This window comes from Oryx dammah, unplaced genomic scaffold (genome assembly GCF_014754425.2).
Source record: "Oryx dammah isolate SB20612 unplaced genomic scaffold, SCBI_Odam_1.1 HiC_scaffold_27, whole genome shotgun sequence".
In the NCBI taxonomy this organism is placed as follows: domain Eukaryota; kingdom Metazoa; phylum Chordata; class Mammalia; order Artiodactyla; family Bovidae; genus Oryx; species Oryx dammah.
The window spans coordinates 105409588-105430134 of record NW_024070211.1 but is presented as its reverse complement, the minus strand read 5'-3'; the positions used below and the strand labels follow the sequence as shown (position 1 = coordinate 105430134).

General features: G+C 36.6%; 1 protein-coding gene across 1 annotated transcript in view; it reads left to right on the top strand.

Annotated features, from left to right (window-relative positions):
* GALNT3 (polypeptide N-acetylgalactosaminyltransferase 3) overlaps positions 1 to 20547 on the top strand; it is a 51422-nt gene that overhangs the window by 17778 nt on the left and 13097 nt on the right. Inside the window, exons 2-4 of the mRNA XM_040229259.1 lie at positions 9574 to 10197; positions 14328 to 14500; positions 19497 to 19646. Coding sequence (XP_040085193.1) covers positions 9683 to 10197; positions 14328 to 14500; positions 19497 to 19646 — 838 coding nt within the window. The 5' untranslated portion in view covers positions 9574 to 9682. The remainder of the gene's footprint in view (positions 1 to 9573; positions 10198 to 14327; positions 14501 to 19496; positions 19647 to 20547) is intronic.

Below are 20547 nucleotides of genomic sequence, written 5' to 3'. Positions count from 1 at the left end.
GCCCACCATAGAGCACCTATTTCTCTTAATAATGAAGTGGGCAGAATTATACACTCTGGATGTCAGGTAGCCTTTCTCCTGTCTCCCCTAGTGCATATGCAGAGGGCCCATGCATAGCAGCCATGGTGGCAGAAACGGAGGCTATATGGACTTCTTTCTAAAGCTGCCTGGCTAGTACTACTGCTGAGTTCTTAGTCAATGAGAAATCAACAGTGAGTGCCTAGGGGCACCAGCAAGCCACTGGGTGACAGGTTGATTACATCTGACTTTCCATCACTGAGGGAGCAGAGATTTATCCTCATTAAAATAGACAAATATTCAGGATATGGATTTGCTTTATCTGCCAGCATTAACAGCACAGAATGCTTGCAGACAGAGTTCACTCATAATGAATAGTGGAAGAAGGAAGCCGTGAAGATCAGTTATGGTCTTGTGGCCAATGAGATAAGTGAGGATTGTAGTAGCTTTGCACGTTTCTGTTGCTTTTTGTATGTATGTGTGTGTTTGTATCTGCTACCGGTTTTCTTCTTTCCTTCCCATTTTTTTTCTAATATCACACTAGAAGTTGTTAGAAGTTAAGGTTATAATTTAGTCTTTAGGTGACTGAACGTTAGGTGGGACTGTGACCGAATTAGAGAAGTAATTCACAGGGTCCTAACAGTGGATACAATGGCTACTGGCACTCTGTGTCTCCTCGTTTTGAGGTTTCCCCTTCGCTTGTGAGAAGGGTGCATCTTGTTTGGTGGAATATAGTTATTTTGCTCTTGTGCTATACTTTTCAATAGCCCTACCGTGTATATACTGGAAACCCACGAGAGATCTGGCTGTTCAACTTTTATCTCAGGCACTAGCTTGGAGCTACACTGGCCCAAGGTGCACATGAAAATACACTAGACTCCTGCCGAGGACAGCTCTTCAGCTCCATCGGCAGCCAGAAGTTTCCCTGAGCAACTAGCAAATTCCGGGGTTTGATACCTTGCTAGGAATGACTTCTTTCAGGACCCCAGAGGGAGTGTCTCCACTAGGGCACCCCATGACTCTTTCAGTATTAGGGAGCCAGGGCTCTCCCATCTCCATTAAGATCTCTGGATCTCAGCCCTTGTGATGGGATAGTTCTTGGGCCTTCAGCTCAGCTTAGGGGTGGTGGTTGCCCCTTATATCTACCATATCTGTGTTCTTTACAATTCTTGTTAACTCCTACTAGTCAATTCCCTGTTACTCCTGTTCTCTTTTAATAATAGATTAACCTTTCCTTGTTCAAATGAGAATCTACTTTCTGTTTCCTTGCTAATCCCAAAGCCATTAGCTGTGGTGGTTCACTAGCTAAGTCATGTCCCACTCTTGCAACCTCATGGACTGTAGCCCACCAAACTCCTCTGTCCATGGGATTTCCCAGGCAAGAATAGTGGAGTGAGTTGCCATTTCCTTCTCCAAGGGATCTTCCTGCCCCAGGGATTGAACCTGGGTCTCCTGCATTGCAGGAGGATTCTTATGCCACAAATAATCAACTTAGTATAACTTTCATGTGTTATGTGAAATTCATTCATAGGTGCAGCTGTGGCAGGAGGTAGTATTTGAGCCTCCCTACCTGGTTACCCTCATGGGTAAGTGTAACTCCGTTATTACTTTTTTGTTCCAAACTATAAAGATAGGTTGGCTGGTCCACAAATCAAGATCTACAACCTTTCACCTAATGTACGTTAATGGAGATGTTTATCTGACCAGATATGGTTTAGAAGTTGAATGTCTGACCATGCTCTTTTCCTTACTAAAGCCTGTGCTTCACAGTCACTGGAAGTCAAACCTATCACTAGGCTTTTGTCTCAACCTGTAGATAACTTGGTTCAGAAGCCATCCTGCTTTATGACAAAAGTCATCCTACTTTATGACAATTTCATGCATTTTGTTGTCTGCTGGTGGCATTTTCCAGTCACCCAGCACAGTTTTACTTGGTGTTTAGCTGGGATCCTTGGGGTTTGTCTGCTGTGTGTGGCTGTCTCCATGTAGTTTGCTTTGTATTAGTGTCTGTCACTTGTCATCCATCCGGAAGTTACTTCCTGCTCAGAATCGTTGACAAGGATGTGAATGTGGACTTAAACATAATCAGAACTAAGAAACTATAAGTAGCAAATCATCATGAAATTTTATTCCACCAATAAAGACAAACAGAAATGACTTCCTATCATTCCTCTGTTCATTAACATTTTCAACAGCAGATGACAGGCACTTAAAATTTCTGCCCACGACTTAAGTGAAAGTTGCTCAGTTGTTTCCGACTCTTTGCAACCCCATGGACTATACAGGCCATGGATTTCTCCAGGCCAGGATGCTGGAGTGGATAGTTCCCTTCTCCAGGGGATCTTCCCAACCCAGTGATTGAACCCAGGTCCCCCACATTGCAGGCAGATTCTAACTGAGCCACAAGGGATGCCCAAAAATATTGGAGTGGGTAGCCTATCCCTTCTCCAGCAGATCTTCCCAACCCAGAAACAGAACCGGGGTCTCCTGCATTTGCCAACTGAGCTATCAGGGCTTAAGGCTTTATTATCAGGGCGAATTTTGTGTTTAAATTCAATGAGGAAATCTAGATATAATGCATGGAAAAGCTCCAATGAGTATTAATTCACAATAGTGTACTTTTGCTAATCTACAATCTAGGCTATGATTTGAAGATGTAGTTTTGTAATTTCTTGCTTTGTGTAGTTATTCTTAACTCTTTATAGCATGCTTTAACTCAAGTTGTAAGCAAGTTTTATATACCAATTAGGCTTTGCACCAACTAAGTTCAACTGAAACCAGACCTTGAATCCCTAAAATTGTAAAAGTTTACTGTGACAAATACAGAAGCAAGATATGGAAAGAACCACTGTTTGCTTATTTTGTTAAATGTTACTCTTATATACAGTTATGAAGTTCTGCATTCCACTGCTTTAGAAGATTGTTTTAGTTGAAATTTTAAAATTAAACTAACAACTAATATTCTTACAATTTGTGCTTTTTCACTTGGAGGGACAATAATGACTATAATGACTGTAATGATGGATCTTATTTTGATATTTTCCTGTCTGAATCTGCATTTAAACAATATCCCCAGATGATTTATTGTCACATTATAGTTTAAGAAGCCATGGTCTAAATACTTGGAAGCACAACTTTGTAGTTAGATTATTTTAACTTACGAGATTTTGTTTTCTTTTCTGTTCAGATGGAAGCATATTGTTACTCTTGAGTACAATTCATTGATTTTAAGCCAGTCTCACAGACTGTTAGAATTGTGAATATTATTTTAACCTTTCAAAGTATCATTTATAGGTATCTTTATTTATTATTAATACCTTTTTGTAATGTTTACATATATATTAAGATATAGATTAATTTTTTAAGACCAGAACTTCTCTGAATTTTAATTTTTTTCTAACTTTAGACATTTATAAGGATTTAGAATTTAGAAAATCTGAATTTTAATTACTTTATTCTAGTTTTGAAAAACTATTTTATGGTATTCCCTTCTCTTCTGTGAATGTGATCTTTTATAATTAGCAAGTGACCATTTTGGATAGGTATGTTTAAAGATTTTAGAAAGAGAACAAGAACAAAGCCTTTGTCTGCTAATCATTTCTAATGTGCAAATATCCTGAGCTTGCTGTTGTGCTGAGTTTTTGTTTTTAATTCTCAGACTTAATAATCCAATTAGAAGTTGGTTCTAGGAGAGATTTGTTTTGGTTCATTGGCTGTTTTTACACTGATCATCAAGGTTGGCAGGTAGTATGGTCTAAGGACATGGTATTATTCCCAGGAATAGGAATTAAGACCCCCTCCCTCCCACCAGTTTCATCTTACTCATTAATTAATTAGGATTATGTCTTTTATTGTTCACAGTCTCAGTTTTTCCATCGTTATTATGGGAATAAAATATTATTTTAAAAATGGTTTTACAGCATCATAATTTGGAATATAACTTCAATGCCTCATTTATATCAGCAATTAATCCCTTAGCCTTTCCAGGAAACTTTGGGTCATTCTTGCTTTGGATTTTATCTTATCTTTCTGTGTCAAAATAACCTGCCTAATTTATATCAAGAGTCTATTTTGAAAACCTGTCTTTAGAGTATTAGAAATTAATAATGTGGTTGTCTTTGGTTAGGTGCAGTCGCTTCCTTATCAGGCGCTAGTTTTGCCCAAAGTCTTGTTACCTAAATGAGTGATTCTTAACCTTTGCTGCCTTTTAGAATTATCTGGAGAGTTTAAAATAACAACAAAAACAGGGCCTAGGCTCCACCACAAGAACAATAAAAAATTATATACTTTAAATATGTACAACATATTGTGTATCATGTACATTTCAGTAAAGCTATAAAAAAGTCCTTAAAAGTCTCTTTGTAATAGTACACAGTGATCCAAACAGCTGGAGTTCCTCTCCATAAAAGCCACAGTGTCAAAAATAAATGAATAAATAAATAATAAAAATAAGTAAAATAAAATCAGACTCTGTAGAGATGGTGCCTAAGGCACTGCAGTTTTAAAGAGCTTTCTCCTCATGTGTGTCCAGAGTTGAAGATCAGTGGTGGAGATGCTTCATGTCGAGTGTAATTTATCATTAATGGAAGCTTGATACTGTACATTAGCAGCAAAGAAGAGCACAGTATACACAGTCCTGAGGGAACTATGTTGGAATCTTCAGCTGATCAGCAATCGATAAAAAAATCTATTCGCTTAGAAATCTGAGAAAAGCAAACCATCATCTTCCTACTTTAGTAGACTCTACCACTAAGCAGTCTCAGTTTCTTAACCCTCTGTTGTAAAAATCTAGTCTCATCCTCCTCAATCTTTATTTCCAAAAATATGCTCTGAAAATAGTTTTTTCTTTAAAATTTCATTTGTCCAGAAAACCTCATTTGAGTTGTTAAGAGACTATTTGTAGTTTTTCCCCCCTAGATTTTTCCCCTATTTCCTTACATTTATAACATCAATTCTTGACCCTAGCGACCTTATTTCAGACAATTCAATGAAAATCTCAGGCTTTTACATCAGTTGGGGGAAATGCTGCTTGAATGACCTTGGCCAAGCCACTTAATTATTTGACTTTCAATGTTTGTCAGTGAAATGAAGGTATGTACACTTGTGTAGTAAGTGTCAAAGTATGTGGGACTTGACGTTTAACAAAAGCTAACTATTTCTATTATTTATGATAATAAATGAAATCTTGGTCTACTTTCATCCCTTCTCTAGTCAACGAACACTTATTGGGTACCCATTATGTCACCAATATTGGGTAAATGTCAAAAAAACAACCATGAGTAAGGGAGTAAACTCATGTCCTTTACATGCTTTTCTCGACCCTCCTAGTAGAGATATCCTACACTAAATCCTAACTGAGTGACTCCCTTAGGTAGATAAACGCATGGACTGCGGAGGATTACTGCGCTATTGATGAACTCCTCTAGTTTATAGTTTATCCTTAAAAAAGAACTCACTTCCAATGGCCTCATTAATTCTATCCTTTTTTCTAATTCCCCACCCTATCCACAGATATAACTGCTGGCATAAAACTTTTTAGAAAAAAACCATCACTATTATAGAAAGATCTAGTAATGTCATCTCCCTCTACTCTCTACTCTCCCAGCACTCTTTCTTGTTCTACATTGTGTTAAAACATTCTAAGGAATGAGACCAGCTCATTCCTTCTCAAATTCCTAATCAAGCCTATTCTGGCTATGGAAGAAATCTAGGCTCACTATGTAGCTCTAGAGGAAGGGATTTTTGGTGATTGTCTCAGACAGAAAGGAGGATGAACATAGGTTAATTTACATCTATTGTCAAGCGTGAACACTATGCCAGAAAACATGTTTATGAGTAGGATGGAGAATTAGAAGAATGGAACTAAGGAGGCCATTAGAAGAAAGAAGGGTGATCAGGTTGTATTTTGTAGGTTGGAGACCATTATCCTGTGAAAACTCAGAATTTTTCCTATCCTTATCTCCCTGGAACTTCGTGGATCATTGTTGCCCTGTTTGAATGTGTCCTAGATCCTAAGCTCAAAGATGTTAGGGGCATGACTATAACTCACCTATTGGATTCTCTGCGAAAAGTTCATTTCTGGTTTTGCACTGAAGTCCATTAGACCAGGTCTCATGACATTTACTTTTAAAGATCAACCACTGTCAAACAATTAACATCTCTCAAGGGTAGTATGCAGATTGTATCCACTTGATGTGGACACATTATGTCAGTCTGTTCTTCCTTGTTTCTCCTTTTTTCATATTCCTTGCTCTTTCCTTCCAGTTTCTCCTTTTCCTCCCCCAACCCTTCAGTTCAGTTCAGTTACTCAGTTGTGTCTGACTTTGCAACCCCATGAACCAGGCCTCCCTGTCCATCACCAACTCCTGGAGTCCACCCAAACCCATGTCCATAGAGTCGGTGATGCCATCCAACCATCTCATCCACCGTCATCCCCTTCTCCTCCTGCCCTCAATCTTTCCCAGCATCAGGGTCTTTTCAAATGAGTCAGTTCTTCGCATCAGGTGGCCAAAGTATTGGAGTTTCAGCTTTAACATCAGTCCTTCCAATGAACACCCAGGACCGATCTCCTTTAGGATGGACTGGTTGGATCTCCTTGCCGTCCAAGGGACTCTCAAGAGTCTTCTCCAACACCACAGTTCAAAAGCATCAATTCTTCTGCGCTCAGCTTTCTTTATAGTCCAACTCTCACATCCATACATGACCACTGGAAAAAAAAAACTAGACTAGACGGACCTTTGTTGACAAAGTAATGTCTCTGCTTTTTAAAATGCTGTCTAGGTTGGTCATAACTTTCCTTCCAAGGAGTAAGCGTCTTTTAATTTCATGGCTGCACTCACCATCTGCAGTGATTTTGGAGCCCCCAAAAATAAAGTCTGACACTGTTTACACTATTTCCCCCAACCCTTAAATGTAGCTTTTTCTCTGGCCTTCTTTACTTCACTGTAGGTGAACTCTTTTGTACCCCAAGACTGTCAAACGTTCATCTCTAGCACAGAGCTTTCCCTAATTTTCAGTCCTATGTATCTTTTTCCCTGGAGAAGGAAATGGCAACCCACTCCAGTATTCTTGACTGGAGAATCCCATGGTCAGGGGAGCCTGGCAGGCTGCAGTCCACAGGGTTCCAAAGTAGGACATGACTTAGCAACTAAACCACCACCACCATATATCTTTTTACTCATGAGAACTCACCTTGGAAATCCTACTAGCATCTCAAATTTGTCATGGCCAAAACGGAACATCCCATCTCCAATCTATCTATCTTCCTATATTTCCTGCTTCTGTTATAGGCATCACTTTACCCATCCACCTCCTCTTTTTCCCTTTCGTTCACAAAGTCCTATTTGATCTCAGTTCCTTGAGTCTCTTGAGTCAGCCCTCTTCGTTCTTCCTGTTCCCCTCAATGATTTGGTACACATTACCTTTGCTGGTGCTGAGGAACTTGTGATTTTTCAAAAATATAAATATGATTATGGTCCTTCCTTAAAGTCATGCAATACTTTCCATTCCATTCATTCAGGACAAAATTGGTGGAGTCCAAATTTACTGTGTGAGCTGATCTTTAACTGACCTTCTGGCCTTACCTCTTGCCCTTTCCTGCTTGTGGCTTCCATTTCTGCTGTACTCAAGGACTGATCACATCTTTTCTTGCTCTTAGACCTTTGCACCTGCCATTCCCTCTCCTCTCTCTTTTGTCCACCAGCCTAAAAATTGCTTATGGCTGGGTGATATCTCTGGGAAATTCTACCTAACATTTCTCCTTATCTTCCATGTGCTTTCATAGTCTCCATCATATCACACTGCTTCATTGCCTGTTGAAGTGCCATCATTCTTATTGGCCTCTGCTCCTTGAAGCTTACCTTTAAGGTATCTTTCCTTTCATAGCCGTAGCCTAGCACAACATTTGATAGAGTAAAAATGATATAACCACAGTTGGGTGGTTCTGAAACTCCTTATATCTTAAAGTGATGTTAAAAGCTTAAGAAGGAAAGAAAGTGAAGTCGCTCAGTCGTGTCCGACCCTTTGCGACCCTACAGACTGTAGCCTACCAGGCTCCTCTGTCCATGGGATTTTCCAGGCAATAGTACTGGAGTGGATTGCTATTTCCTTCTCCAGGGTATCTCCCAACCCAGGGCTCGAACCCGGCTCTCCCGCATTGTAGATAGATGCTTTACGGTCTGAGCCACCAGGGAAGTCAAAAGCTTAAGAGATCATTTTAATTTTTACATGATACCATTGAAGCAACCAAGCTGAGAAATATTGGAATCTCATTTTTATGGGCAATAAACATCATAACTGAGGTACCTTTTGGAACCAAAGTGTTCATTCTATACTGAAAACATATAGAGCAGTCCAGTGAGAAACAGTATATCAAACTGAGTTTGCAGGTTCTGCCTATTTTGTTTATCCAGCTTAAAATTTCTTGTTAAAGACTGGAAAATCCATCTTAGAATTTGGTTTTCTTATTTTAAATCTAGTGATAACTTTGGAAAAGAATTTAATTAAATCAAGTGCTAGCTTTTATTTCTATAAATGACATTTTCCTTAAAATATGTTTAGGATTAGGGAGCACTGGCATTTTCCTTGCCCCTTTGCCCCTGCTTATTACTTGACTGACTAGAATGGTGCATGGTGTATAATCACGTACTGAACCCTTCACATTACAACTTTTTAAGCATTGTGAAGAAAGTCCATCTTCACTGTGATTCAGGCTGTAGTCAATGTCCTCTTTTACATTTTGTTTCTTCTGCTTCTGGTGGCCTGTATTAGGATTTGATAAACATACTGCTTTGTTCTTAGGATCATCTACAGGCAGGATTTTATCACACCAAATACTGGTTGTATAATTCAATGATTTCTATCACCTCTTTAGAGACACTTCAAATGAAACTTACTGTCTTTTTTTTTTTTTGGCTACTAGATTTTGTGTTTGTGTGAGCTATGAAAAATAGCCGTTATATAACATTATCTTAATTTTCCAGTCTTTATTGGTTATGTCAAATTCACAAGCACTATCAGGTTCGCAAATTTGGGAGGATGCCGGTTTACTTGGTGGTGAAGCTGCTTTATCATTTTAATTGATTTAGTTGAACTTCAGATTGTTGGTGAACATCTTAAAAACCACTATTTTAGATGTGTATCTGACAGTACCTGTCACTGTACTTTTGTTTTCTTCTGGATTACCCCTTTCTTTACAATCAATTTAATGAAGTCCTTTGGCCTCTCAGTTATTGACCTAAAATTCTTTTTAAACTCAAAATATATTTATAAAACCTATGCATATTATATGGTAGATAGTAGCCAGAGTTAACACATAAGGTATTTTTTTACCGGAGTGAAATCTCTAATATTTTATAACCCCCAATAGATTATAGTTAACGATAGCAGTTGTCTCCAAAAAGTGTAATTTTTTGAGGCCAAGATACCTTTGACTGTTATTAACCATTAAGAGTATATTGTTTACAGCTTATGTTCAGTTGTTGTCTGAGTGAGTGAAGTGAACCATGCCTATAGGAATGAATAGCTACTAATACCATCTATCATTTCTGTTTACAGGTATTATAATTTAAGGAAACCTTCTTGCCAGCAAATCTATGATAAAAAATATACATAACAGAGGAAACTGTAACTATTGTTTGTCAAGTGACAAGCTTTTCATGTCAGAATGGCTCACCTAAAACGATTAGTGAAACTACATCTTAAAAGACATTACCATAAAAAATTCTGGAAGCTTGGTGCAGTAGTTTTTTTCTTTATAATATTTTTGATTTTAATGCAAAGAGAAGTAAGTGTTCAGTATTCCAAAGAGGAATCAAGGATGGAAAGAAACATGAAAAACAAAAACAAGATGTTTGATTTAATGATAGAAGCTGTAAACAATATTAAAGATGCCATGCCAAAAATGCAAATAGGAGCACCTGTCAGGCAAAACATTGATGCTGGTGAGAGACCCTGTTTGCAAGGATATTATACAGCAGCCGAATTGAAACCTGTTCTTGACCGCCCACCTCAGGATTCTAACGCACCTGGTGCTTCTGGTAAAGCGTTCAAAACAACCAATTTAAGTGCTGAAGAGCAGAAGGAAAAAGAACGCGGAGAAGCAAAACACTGTTTTAATGCTTTTGCAAGTGACAGGATTTCTTTACACCGAGATCTTGGACCAGACACTCGACCTCCTGAGTAGGTTGAAGTATATTAATTGTTTAGCATTTATCTCTAGGGTTTGCCTGGAAGGGGCATTAGTTAAGGTGATACTTGTTCTTTAGCCACTTTGAAGCAAAGAATTAGCAAATACCAATTGTTTAATCTGTTTCAGTGATTTTTTGCTTATAATTATTGAGGGTAGATTTCTGTATCTATGATTGGTGAGGTATTGCATACATGAAAAATTACCATCTTAGAAATTAGGAAACAGAATTCTAGATCTGAACTCTATAGAAACATAAGGAAATCCTTTATACTTAAAAGCTTTAGTTTTCTCATCTATTAAGCAGGAAATATGGGGTGGATTTTATGGGAAATATGGGAGGTAGAAGAGTTATTTCTGTTCTTCTCTTTGTTGCTATAGAATAGAAATATTAAAAATGTGCCAAGATTTTGTAGCTATTAGATAATGATACTTTATGAGCTAAATCACAGACTCGGTGGCTACTTTTAGTGCTATAATTATATTTCAGAATGCCCTGTGTTTTGTAACCTTTCTTTTAAGAGCCAATATTGTCATTATTACTAATTCAACTGCAATTCTTTCTCTGGGATATTGTTGAACAAGTTCTTGTATTTATTGAGTTTTCTCCCTTTAGCTTCTGAAAGGCCAGAATTGCTTTTTATTGTTACTTTGTTTACATGTTTATCTCAAATATATTTTGCTTAACATTCCCCCACCCCAGATTCTTCTGTGCTGACTCTTTGTTCTTAGTTAACTGTTTTGTTATCTTTGAGGTAGTATTCAAATACTCTATTTGAACTGAAATGGTGAAAACGAATTTTAGCACTTTCAGGCAATCTGTAGGTTTGTTAAAAGTGCAAGATAGACAGACTGTAAACAGTGCCTGCATATTTTGCTTTCTAGTTATAAGAGAATTAAATTTATAAGTGTGGCTGAAGAAATGTACTTTGGTAGACTTAGGTCTATTGCTTTCTTCATATTTTTCTGGATCTGTTATCATGAATACCTGGTCCAACTATGAGTCCCTCATACTGAAGCTGTGTAAATTAGATTTCTGTTGCTCTATTCTAATGTATATGATTCACTGTTAAATTGCTTATTATTTTAAATGAATGTGTGAAAAAACAAATGAGTGGAAAATATTCTACCTCTTCTAACGGGGCACTGTATAATTCCTTTTTTATGCTGATAGGTTAAAATGCACTATGGCACTTTACTGATTTTGGAAGAAGTGTTGATTGAAAAGTAATCCCCATCACAAATCAAGAAGCATGCTTTTTGTTCTTTGACATGACAAAATGAGCTTAGGATAAGCCTTTTCCCCAATATAGCATTGAGAATCTATAGTAATACTCGATAATGTTAATAAGTAAGTGCAAAATAGCTAAACAGACAAAGAAAAAATTTTTGGAAAGTAATGCATACTTAGAACTGTGAAGAGCTGAAGATTTAATATTTCCACAGTTTTAACTTATATCAGCAATAAAAACATTTTCTGAAGAATTGCTAACCTTTTACATGCTCATTAGAAATATGGATCTCCCAAAGCCAGATGGTCTTGTGACTGATAACTTAAGCACATTTCTATATGCCAACTTTTTCAAATGGTTTGAGTGGGAATCTGTAATTACTTTGGCAAGTTATTTTAATTTCACTATTTTAAATGACATGTGAAACAACTTTTAAAGCATAAATTGAGCATGCTAATTGTTTCAAAATAAATGAGGTTTATGAATCATATTGTGAAATTTTATTATCACTTGCATTAATGACACTTTTACTTGATATTAGTACTTATCAGTTAGGCAAATAAACCCTAGTTTAAACTGAAAGTCTTGCGAAATTAAAGAGATAACATTTAACTAGTGTGAATTTTTGTAAAGTTTCCTACTTTAAATCATCAAAAACTTTATATTTCTTAACTAATACTATATTAGTTAGTCACATGGCAAATAAATATAGGGAATTTTTTTTTAATCTCAAAGCTTCCTCCCCCAAATGCTTATAAGACAACAAACAAGGTTTTCTCTTTCCTTAAAAGAATACTATAGTATGAAGTTTTTGATAATTTTTACTTATACTTTGTTGTTTTATAAAACTTCATGTATTAAAAATACAAACTTACATTTCGCTATTTGTTTCTGTGTAATTTTAACTCAAGGATAGATAAATTGGTTGGTTGTGTTTGGACTTTATTTTTAATGAGTAGATGAGTAGTTTATCCAAAATTCACTTTAGAACAAATCATTTGTTTTCATCTACCAGTGTGTATGAATGTGATTATTTTCTTCTGGCTATACAGATATGTCAGGAGAAGGCAATGGCACCCCACTCCAGTATTCTTGCCTGGAAAATCCCATGGACGGAGGAGCCTGGTAGGCTGCAGTCCACGGGGTCGCGAAGAGTCAGACACGACTGAGCGACTTCACTTTGACTTTTCACTTTCATGCATTGGAGAAGGAAATGGCAACCCACTCCAGTGTTCTTGCCTGGAGAATCCCAGGGACGGGGGAGCCTGGTGGGCTGCCGTCAATGGGGTCGCACAGAGTCGGACACGACTGAAGTGACTTAGCAGCAGCAGCGTACATATATGTCACACTTTAAAATCACGACCGTCCTAGAGAGCAAAATCAATTTCCTGCATAACCTTCCTCCTCTTTTCCTACTCAGTGATATTGACACCCTCTCAATAGTTTACACCTAATCTAATTCCTTCATCACTACAAATATTTCAACCTAACGATCTCTCAGAAAAGGATCTGAAACACATTCATACTGATATATGGCTATAAAAGTAGTAATTAGTGAGAGTTTGTAGAATATCTCTTTTAGGGTGGCTGCTTTCCCAGGCCTCTAGTACCATCGTGGGGGCTCTGGTTTCTCCATCGGCCCTGGCAAAGCAATGGAAGTGTGCTGGGCTCTTATTTCCACGAGTGACAATGATTTACTTCCCTACCTTTGGATTTGACCATCACTGATTGTTCACACACTGTTTATAGTGGTATTTGACTGTGTGGGAGGATTTCATAGTCCATTTTCCAAAAGTGTACAATCGTTTATGGTTATCAAAGATCCAGTTGTTTTTATCTTTACCATAAACCACACATATTTTATGTCCCAGGTTCACTCTGTCTGATTTTACTGTGTTTTGAGGCCTCTCCTATATGTTATTTCGTTTGATCCTCACTCACCTCAGCTGGAGGGACTGTGGTCATCTCTAGTCTCAAAGGCTGGAGATTGTACAGACCCACCCACATCCCAAGGGGTTCAGATGAAGATTATTTTCCTTGAGGGTGACATTGCTATAAAAAGGAATTCAAGATCTATTTATTTATTTATTTATTTATTTTTTCAAGATCTATTTATAACTAATGTTTTTTAGCAGATCAGTCATAAGCCACCTAGGGTCTCTCTCCTTACTGGAGCAAAATCTTTAACACAGCAAGTCATGTGATATATGGTAGGTACTTAACTTTTTGCTTCTGATGATCATTATAAGAAAGTAGTCTTTGTCGAAAGCGAATTTTTTTTCCCTTTTGGTCAGGTACAGGTTAAGGAAATTGATTAAACAGAAAATATTACATACTTAGCAAATATCTAATTTAAGATAGTCTCTATAAAGATGAGTATTAATTTAATAAAGTTGCATTGTTAAAATTTGCAAATATTAAGAGAAAGGCATCATTTTTACAATGAAAGAAAAAAAATTTTTTTTTTAAATTTGAGCAGTTACAATTATTTGCCGTTTTACAGTTTGGCTCACTTCTAGGTTATTTTTCTTATCTAAAATGTTATTTATATTTAAAGTTATATTATTGAGAAAGCTTACAAAAGCATGTTTTAATCCATGACATGTGGTCAATATCAGTGGACATGATCTCTAGGTGAGTGGTCTATTTGTAAAACTTTTGTTTCAATCTGTTTGCCTTTATATAGCATTACGTGCTGCGATTCATGGGGTCGCAAAGAGTCGGACACGACTGAGCGACTGAACTGAACTGAAGATCACCTTACATAGAAATAAACTATGCACCAGCATTTCTACTGTGTTAAAGATTAAAACTGATAATTTTAGCAATGGTATAGCTGTGAAATAATGTAATAAAATTCATTATCGTTCTTCTACTTTGACTTTTTCTAGATGTATTGAACAAAAATTTAAGCGCTGTCCTCCCCTGCCTACCACCAGTGTCATAATAGTTTTTCATAATGAAGCGTGGTCCACGCTGCTTAGAACTGTCTACAGTGTGCTATATTCTTCACCTGCCATACTGCTGAAGGAGATCATTTTGGTGGATGATGCTAGTGTAGATGGTAAGAAAGCACATGCAAATTAGATTATTTCCTGAGTAAATCCATGTGGTGCTGTCCAAAGTCTTTTTGGTTGTATTTACTCTCTGTATGCCACCGCAGAGCCTGAATATAGTGTCTTGGATGCTGTGTATGATGGGTAGAAGGAGAATCCAAAGATGTCCATATTCAGATATTTTGGAGTTTATAAATGTGTGAAACGCCATTATTTATAGTTTCTTTTAAAGACATGACTAGGAGCACATACTTAAGCCTTGAGTCAGGCTGCCTTGGTTTGAATACCATTTCTGGTCCTAACAAGCTATGCAACTTGGGCAAGTTATTTAACCCCCTTATACTCAGTTTTTCTGTCTGTAAAATGGGGAAAATGTCATATTTCATCAAATGTATTGTAAGATACATTATTAGTTTATGTATCATTAGAAAAAAAGACCCTTACAGTCAACTAAACTAACATATCATTGATTATAAAAAGTATATATTATATGGTTTAGAATTGAAGAAATATATTAGTATATAACTCCTAAGTGAAGTGAAGTGAAGTTGCTCAGTCGTGTCTGACTCTTTGTGACCCATAGACTGTAGCCCACCAGGCTTCTCAGTCCATGGAATTTTCCAGGCAAGATTACTGGAGTGGGTTGCCATTTCCTTCTCCAAGATTACTGGAGTGGGTTGCCATTTCCTTCTCCAGCGGATCTTTCCAACCCAGGGATCGAACCCGGGTCTCCTGCACGGCAGGCAGATGCTTTACCCGTCTGAGCCACCAGGGAGATCTGAAAGTGAAGTCACTCAGTCGTGTCCGACTCTTTTCGACCCCATGGACTGTAGCCTACCAGGCTCCTCCCTCCATGGGATTCTCCAGGCAAGAGTACTGGAGTGGGTTGCCATTTCCTTCTCCAGGGGATCTCCCAACCCAGGGATCGAACCCTGGTCTCCTGCATTCCAGGCAGACGCTTTAACCTCTGAGCCACCAGGGAAGTCAGCATATATAACTCCTAGGGTTGTTTTAAAGATTAGATGAATTAATATAAATAATATATTAATAAATAATATAAGAGTAGTTAAAAATTACTGAGGAGTTATCCTGTTTTATTTTTGGTTCTTTTAAATATTCTAATACCACTTACAAAGCTAGGTAAAATCGTTAATGAATTTTCACTTCAGTTTACAAGTCAATAGTCAGTTGCCAAGTTACACATTGTCAGTTGGACTCACAGGATAATTGGACAAATACTCTAATTTGCTGAATTTTCAAACATTACAAATATTTTAGGTATCAAACAGGTACAGATTATTTCAATGAATGCAAAATTTATTCCTGAATGAGCCCAAGTTTGGAACTAGATTTCTTAAACTCAAATTCCAGCTTTTTGGAAACACCAGTGAGCAGTTTCCTTATCTGTAAAATGATGACATTCTTCCATCAAATTCCAAGCACCATCTATCATTAGGTAAATCATTACTTTATAGGGCTTACCCTGGTGGTGCAGATGGTAAAGAATCTGCCTGCAATTCAGGAGGCCTGGATTTGACCCCTGGGTTGGGAAGATCCCCTCGAGAAAGGAATGGTTACCCACCCACTCCAGTATTCTTGCCTGGAGAACTCAATGGACAGAGGAGCCTGGTGGGCTACAGTCCATGGTGTTGAAGAGCTGGACATGACTGAGCCGCGAACACTTTCACTTTTTTCCCATTGCTGTAGACCATGAGGGGGGGAAAAGTTGCCTATTATGTCATATGTCATCAATTAATTATAGGATATATCCAGATTTTAGACATGATAGTAAGTGAATAAAGCACAAAATTATTAACTTGGTTTATTTAAATATTTCTACATACAATTCTAGACATCCCTATGGTTTCAAAATAAAATAGCCCAAGTGAATAGAGGTTATATTATTGAGCTAAATTAACATCCAGATGGAATAAGATTGCTCATAATCAGAGATCTTTGACTTAGCTATAAAACCTATCCACCAAATAGAGAAGCTTTATTATTCAAGTTCCCTGGATTCAAGTTACATTACGTCCAGATTTCTGATTTGAATCTTTAAACCTCTGAGCCAGGTTGCTTCACCATCCAATTGTAATCAGTTGATTTATTTATTGCTTGATTTGTTCTGTATTTTTCTAATTCTTTGTATCTATTTGGACCAAAGTCCATGGATTTTTAAGTGATATCTGATTAAGTTCTCTTGTGTGTTTTATGTAAAAAAAAGAAAAACCCAGAACTTTATTTTAGAAATCTTTTGCTTTGGTTTCTTGAGCTCTTTTCTCAGATAATTTTTATTTTGTTGATTTTTAAAGAAGTGGGACAACAGGGACACAGTAAGGCTACATCTAGCTAGCCTTCAGTTGAAAGTAACATATTATTTAATTGCACAGCAAGATTAATAGAATGAAAGGAAATCAGAATAAAGGATGATATCCATTTATAATCTTTCTGTTTCAACCATTTTAATCTTTTCTTTCCTAATCACTATCTAAATAAATATATAATGTTTATATAATTATACCCATGAAAGAAATCCAGTTTTGAAATCTGACGTTTTCACATCACATTGTTATTAGCCTGTTTCTGTTACCTTCAAAAGTTACTTTTAATGGCAGTAATGAACCAGATACGTTTTGCTTAACCATATAATTTGTGCATCCCTTAGTCTTACTATAACATGATATTGCAATAGATACCCTTGTACTTATGTTATTTTCCTTTTTTTGAATTATATCTTTAGTCTGGAACGGCAGGGCTATTTGGTTAAAGTGTCTGAATATTTTTTTTTTTTTAATTCTTTATAGCAGTCAACAATAGATTTGGAAATATTTTCTTGACAAAGGGCTATCTTTGCATAGTAGTGTAATTGTCTTATTTGATTCAGTCAGAGAACTATCCAAGGAGTACCCACTGTGGAAAATGTATACCTAGTTACTGTAAAGGAGCTTGTGAAGTAGAAACCATAGTCCCTGACTTCAATTTGCTTGACGAAAAAGCATGAATATGTGGGTTATTAATTAACAGATAGCTAAAACCCAGTGATACCAAACAAAATATAATGAACATTTCCAGAGCATAGACCATGTGCTAGTTTTGTTGTTATTTAGTTGCTAAGTTGTGTCCAACTCTTTGTGACCCCATCAGCTATTGGCCACCAGGCTTCTCTCTGTTCATGGGATTTCCCAGGCAAGAATACTAGAGTGGATTGCCATTTCCTTCTCTAGGGGATCTTCCTGACCCAGGGACAAAACCCGGGTCTCCTTCATCGTAGGTGAATTCCTTACTATCTGAGCCACCAGGAAAGCCCAATGTGCTAGTTAGTCCCTGTCTTAAATATTTTATTTGTATAACTAATCTTTCATTGTATCCTCCCAACAATCCCCTATGAGGGTAAATCCTATTATTCTCATTTTATAGGTAAAGAAAGCGAGGTAGAGAAAGGTAAAATAACTTGCCTAAGTTCACGTAGCTAAAAGTAATGGTGCTATAAATCAGACCCAGGAAATTTGACTTCATGGTTTTGTGTTTTTAAATTCATAAAATTGGGAGTGTGGATGGGGGTTAAATTTAAAAGGCAGGTAAGAATTTACAGGAAATTCAAAAGTTGTGGGTGAATAAAATTTCTTAACTTGTGAACAGTGAGAGGGTTTATTGAAGGAATCTGTAGTGACTCCATTTAAAAAATTGATTCCCGTAAAGATATTTGAAATGTTTCTATTTTATAAGTTTCTGCTTTGTGAATTTATCATTAAAGCAGAAATATCTATGGTTATATTTTTTTAAGACAAATTACAATCCTACTTGTCTTTCAGAGAATTAATTTTGAGGTACTTAGAAGGTGTTAAAAGAGTTAATCTGTTACTCTGAGATAGTAACGTTTAGATAGCACTTACTTTTCCCCGAATATTATTCCTGGACTCTTACCTCCTTCATGAATGTTTAAGCTTTAAATAAGCAACTATCCTTTCTGCACCACAGGAGAATTAAAAAATATGCATAATTACAGATTAAGTCAAAGTCACCTCCAATTGCTTCTGAAATCTGGCAGAAGCAAACATCTACCCAGGAGACTTGCTGGCATTCTCAATATTCCCAAGTCTTTTTGAGTCTGTGTGATGGCCCAAGAAGGCCACGTGAAGAACTACATGATATATTCAACAAAGAATCAAGCATTTAATGTGAAAAAACAGGCCTAAGAAGTTGTTTAAAAATATGGACAACACTTGAGTAACTTGACTGACATTTGTTTCTTTTACATATTATTTTAACTCTTGATTAGTATGTATGTCATCCAAATAGGAATACTGAGATCTTAAATTACACACCCATAACTCAGATTTTCCCTGCTTATAACCCCATTACTGATTTGCATGAAAAAATCTGTGTCAGGAGACTCTAGAGCTTTCAAAATTTTTTTGCTGACTCTTTGTAGAAATATTCCCAAACTACTGTAGTCCTGCATTTTTCTACTTGTATTTTTCTCAAGATTTTGGTCTTCAAGTTATTTTGACCACTGGTTAAATGTCAGAGAATTTTTTTGAGACTTCACATTTTTCTATAATTTTCCAGATTTAAATACCAATTTAAAAAAGAATTAAAAAATTTTTAAAAAGAGAATCAAATATCTTTTTGGCCAAATTCAGTTTCTTTCTTTGCTTTGTCTCTTTTCTCTGGCCTCTAAATGAGTGTTCTTAACTCCTGGGGTCTATTCCATTTGAAGTCTCTCACTCCTCCCAAACACATTGTATTTACTGACATGACATGGACAGGATGACTATGTGTTATAATGTCATGCATTATAATCATCCAAAAGTTAAGATTTGTATATGTAATTTTTTCAGTAGAGTTAAGGATATAATATTTTTTATCTTAAGGGGTGGATGTGTACAACTGTTAAGATTATACACATAGAGGAATCATTGCCTTGTGCTTTCTTTGTTAGCTTTCATGTTACATGTAAAATAAACTTAGAAATGAGTTAATCTTGATTTTTTTCTTTTACAGAGTACTTGCATGATAAACTAGAGGAATATATAAAACAATTTTCTATTGTAAAAATAGTCAGACAAAAAGAGAGAAAAGGTCTGATCACTGCAAGGTTGCTAGGAGCAACAGTAGCAACAGCTGAAACGCTCACATTTTTAGACGCTCACTGTAAGTATGCATAGAGAAACACAGTTGAAACATTTTCCCTCTCCCTCCCTCTAATTCGAAAGGTAAGGAAACCTTTTCTTTAAATGTCTAATAGCATTTTCTTCCAACTGGTGATTATAGCAATGATAGCGCAAGCAGATTATAGCTCTGGGTAGGAAATTCCTTTCACTTTTTAAAGATCTTACCTCCTTTGTATTTGAAGTTCTTTAACTTTATGTCTTCCAGTGACCAGCTTCCCCAGTGAGTTATCCATGCCTGGGACAGTTTTTCAGATGCCTGTTTTGTATTTTTTAAAAAAGTGTTTTTCCTTATTATACTTGATTATTGCACTTTAAAGTGAGTGAAAATTTTGTTTGTGTGTGTGGTCAACTCTGTCATAAATTTTGTCCCAGTCCTCACACTTTTACTTTTTATATTTCAGTTTTTTTCTTTCCCCTTCAAAGATTCATAAAGTCCTTCTTGTGCCAAATGAGAGGTGTCCCTTCATAGCTTCCTGTGTGTTTCCCATGAATGTTGTTAGTTTTTGTTTGTTTTCATTGCTGCTGGGTTTTTTTCTTTGTATTTTAATTTTTTCTCCAGCGTCAATGATTGTAAATATAGTACTTGAAGACTATTTTTAGAGTCAATGTCTAATGTTCACCATTGGTATTACTCAAATGTCACGTAGCCCCTCGAGCTCCAAGCTTCCTGAGTTTTACTCTTTGTATGAGTGTTTAGCTTTGGATTGGCCAGCCCTCAGGTGCTCTTTGACCAAGCAAATGGTTTTGAGCACACACTAATTGTTACAGAAGGGCTTTTGGATTTCCTTGAGTCTCTTTAGAGCTTTCACATCCGGTATTCTCTCAATACCAGGCATTTAAGAATAAAGTCTAAAGGTAATCCAAGAGAGGTGTTTTCAAAA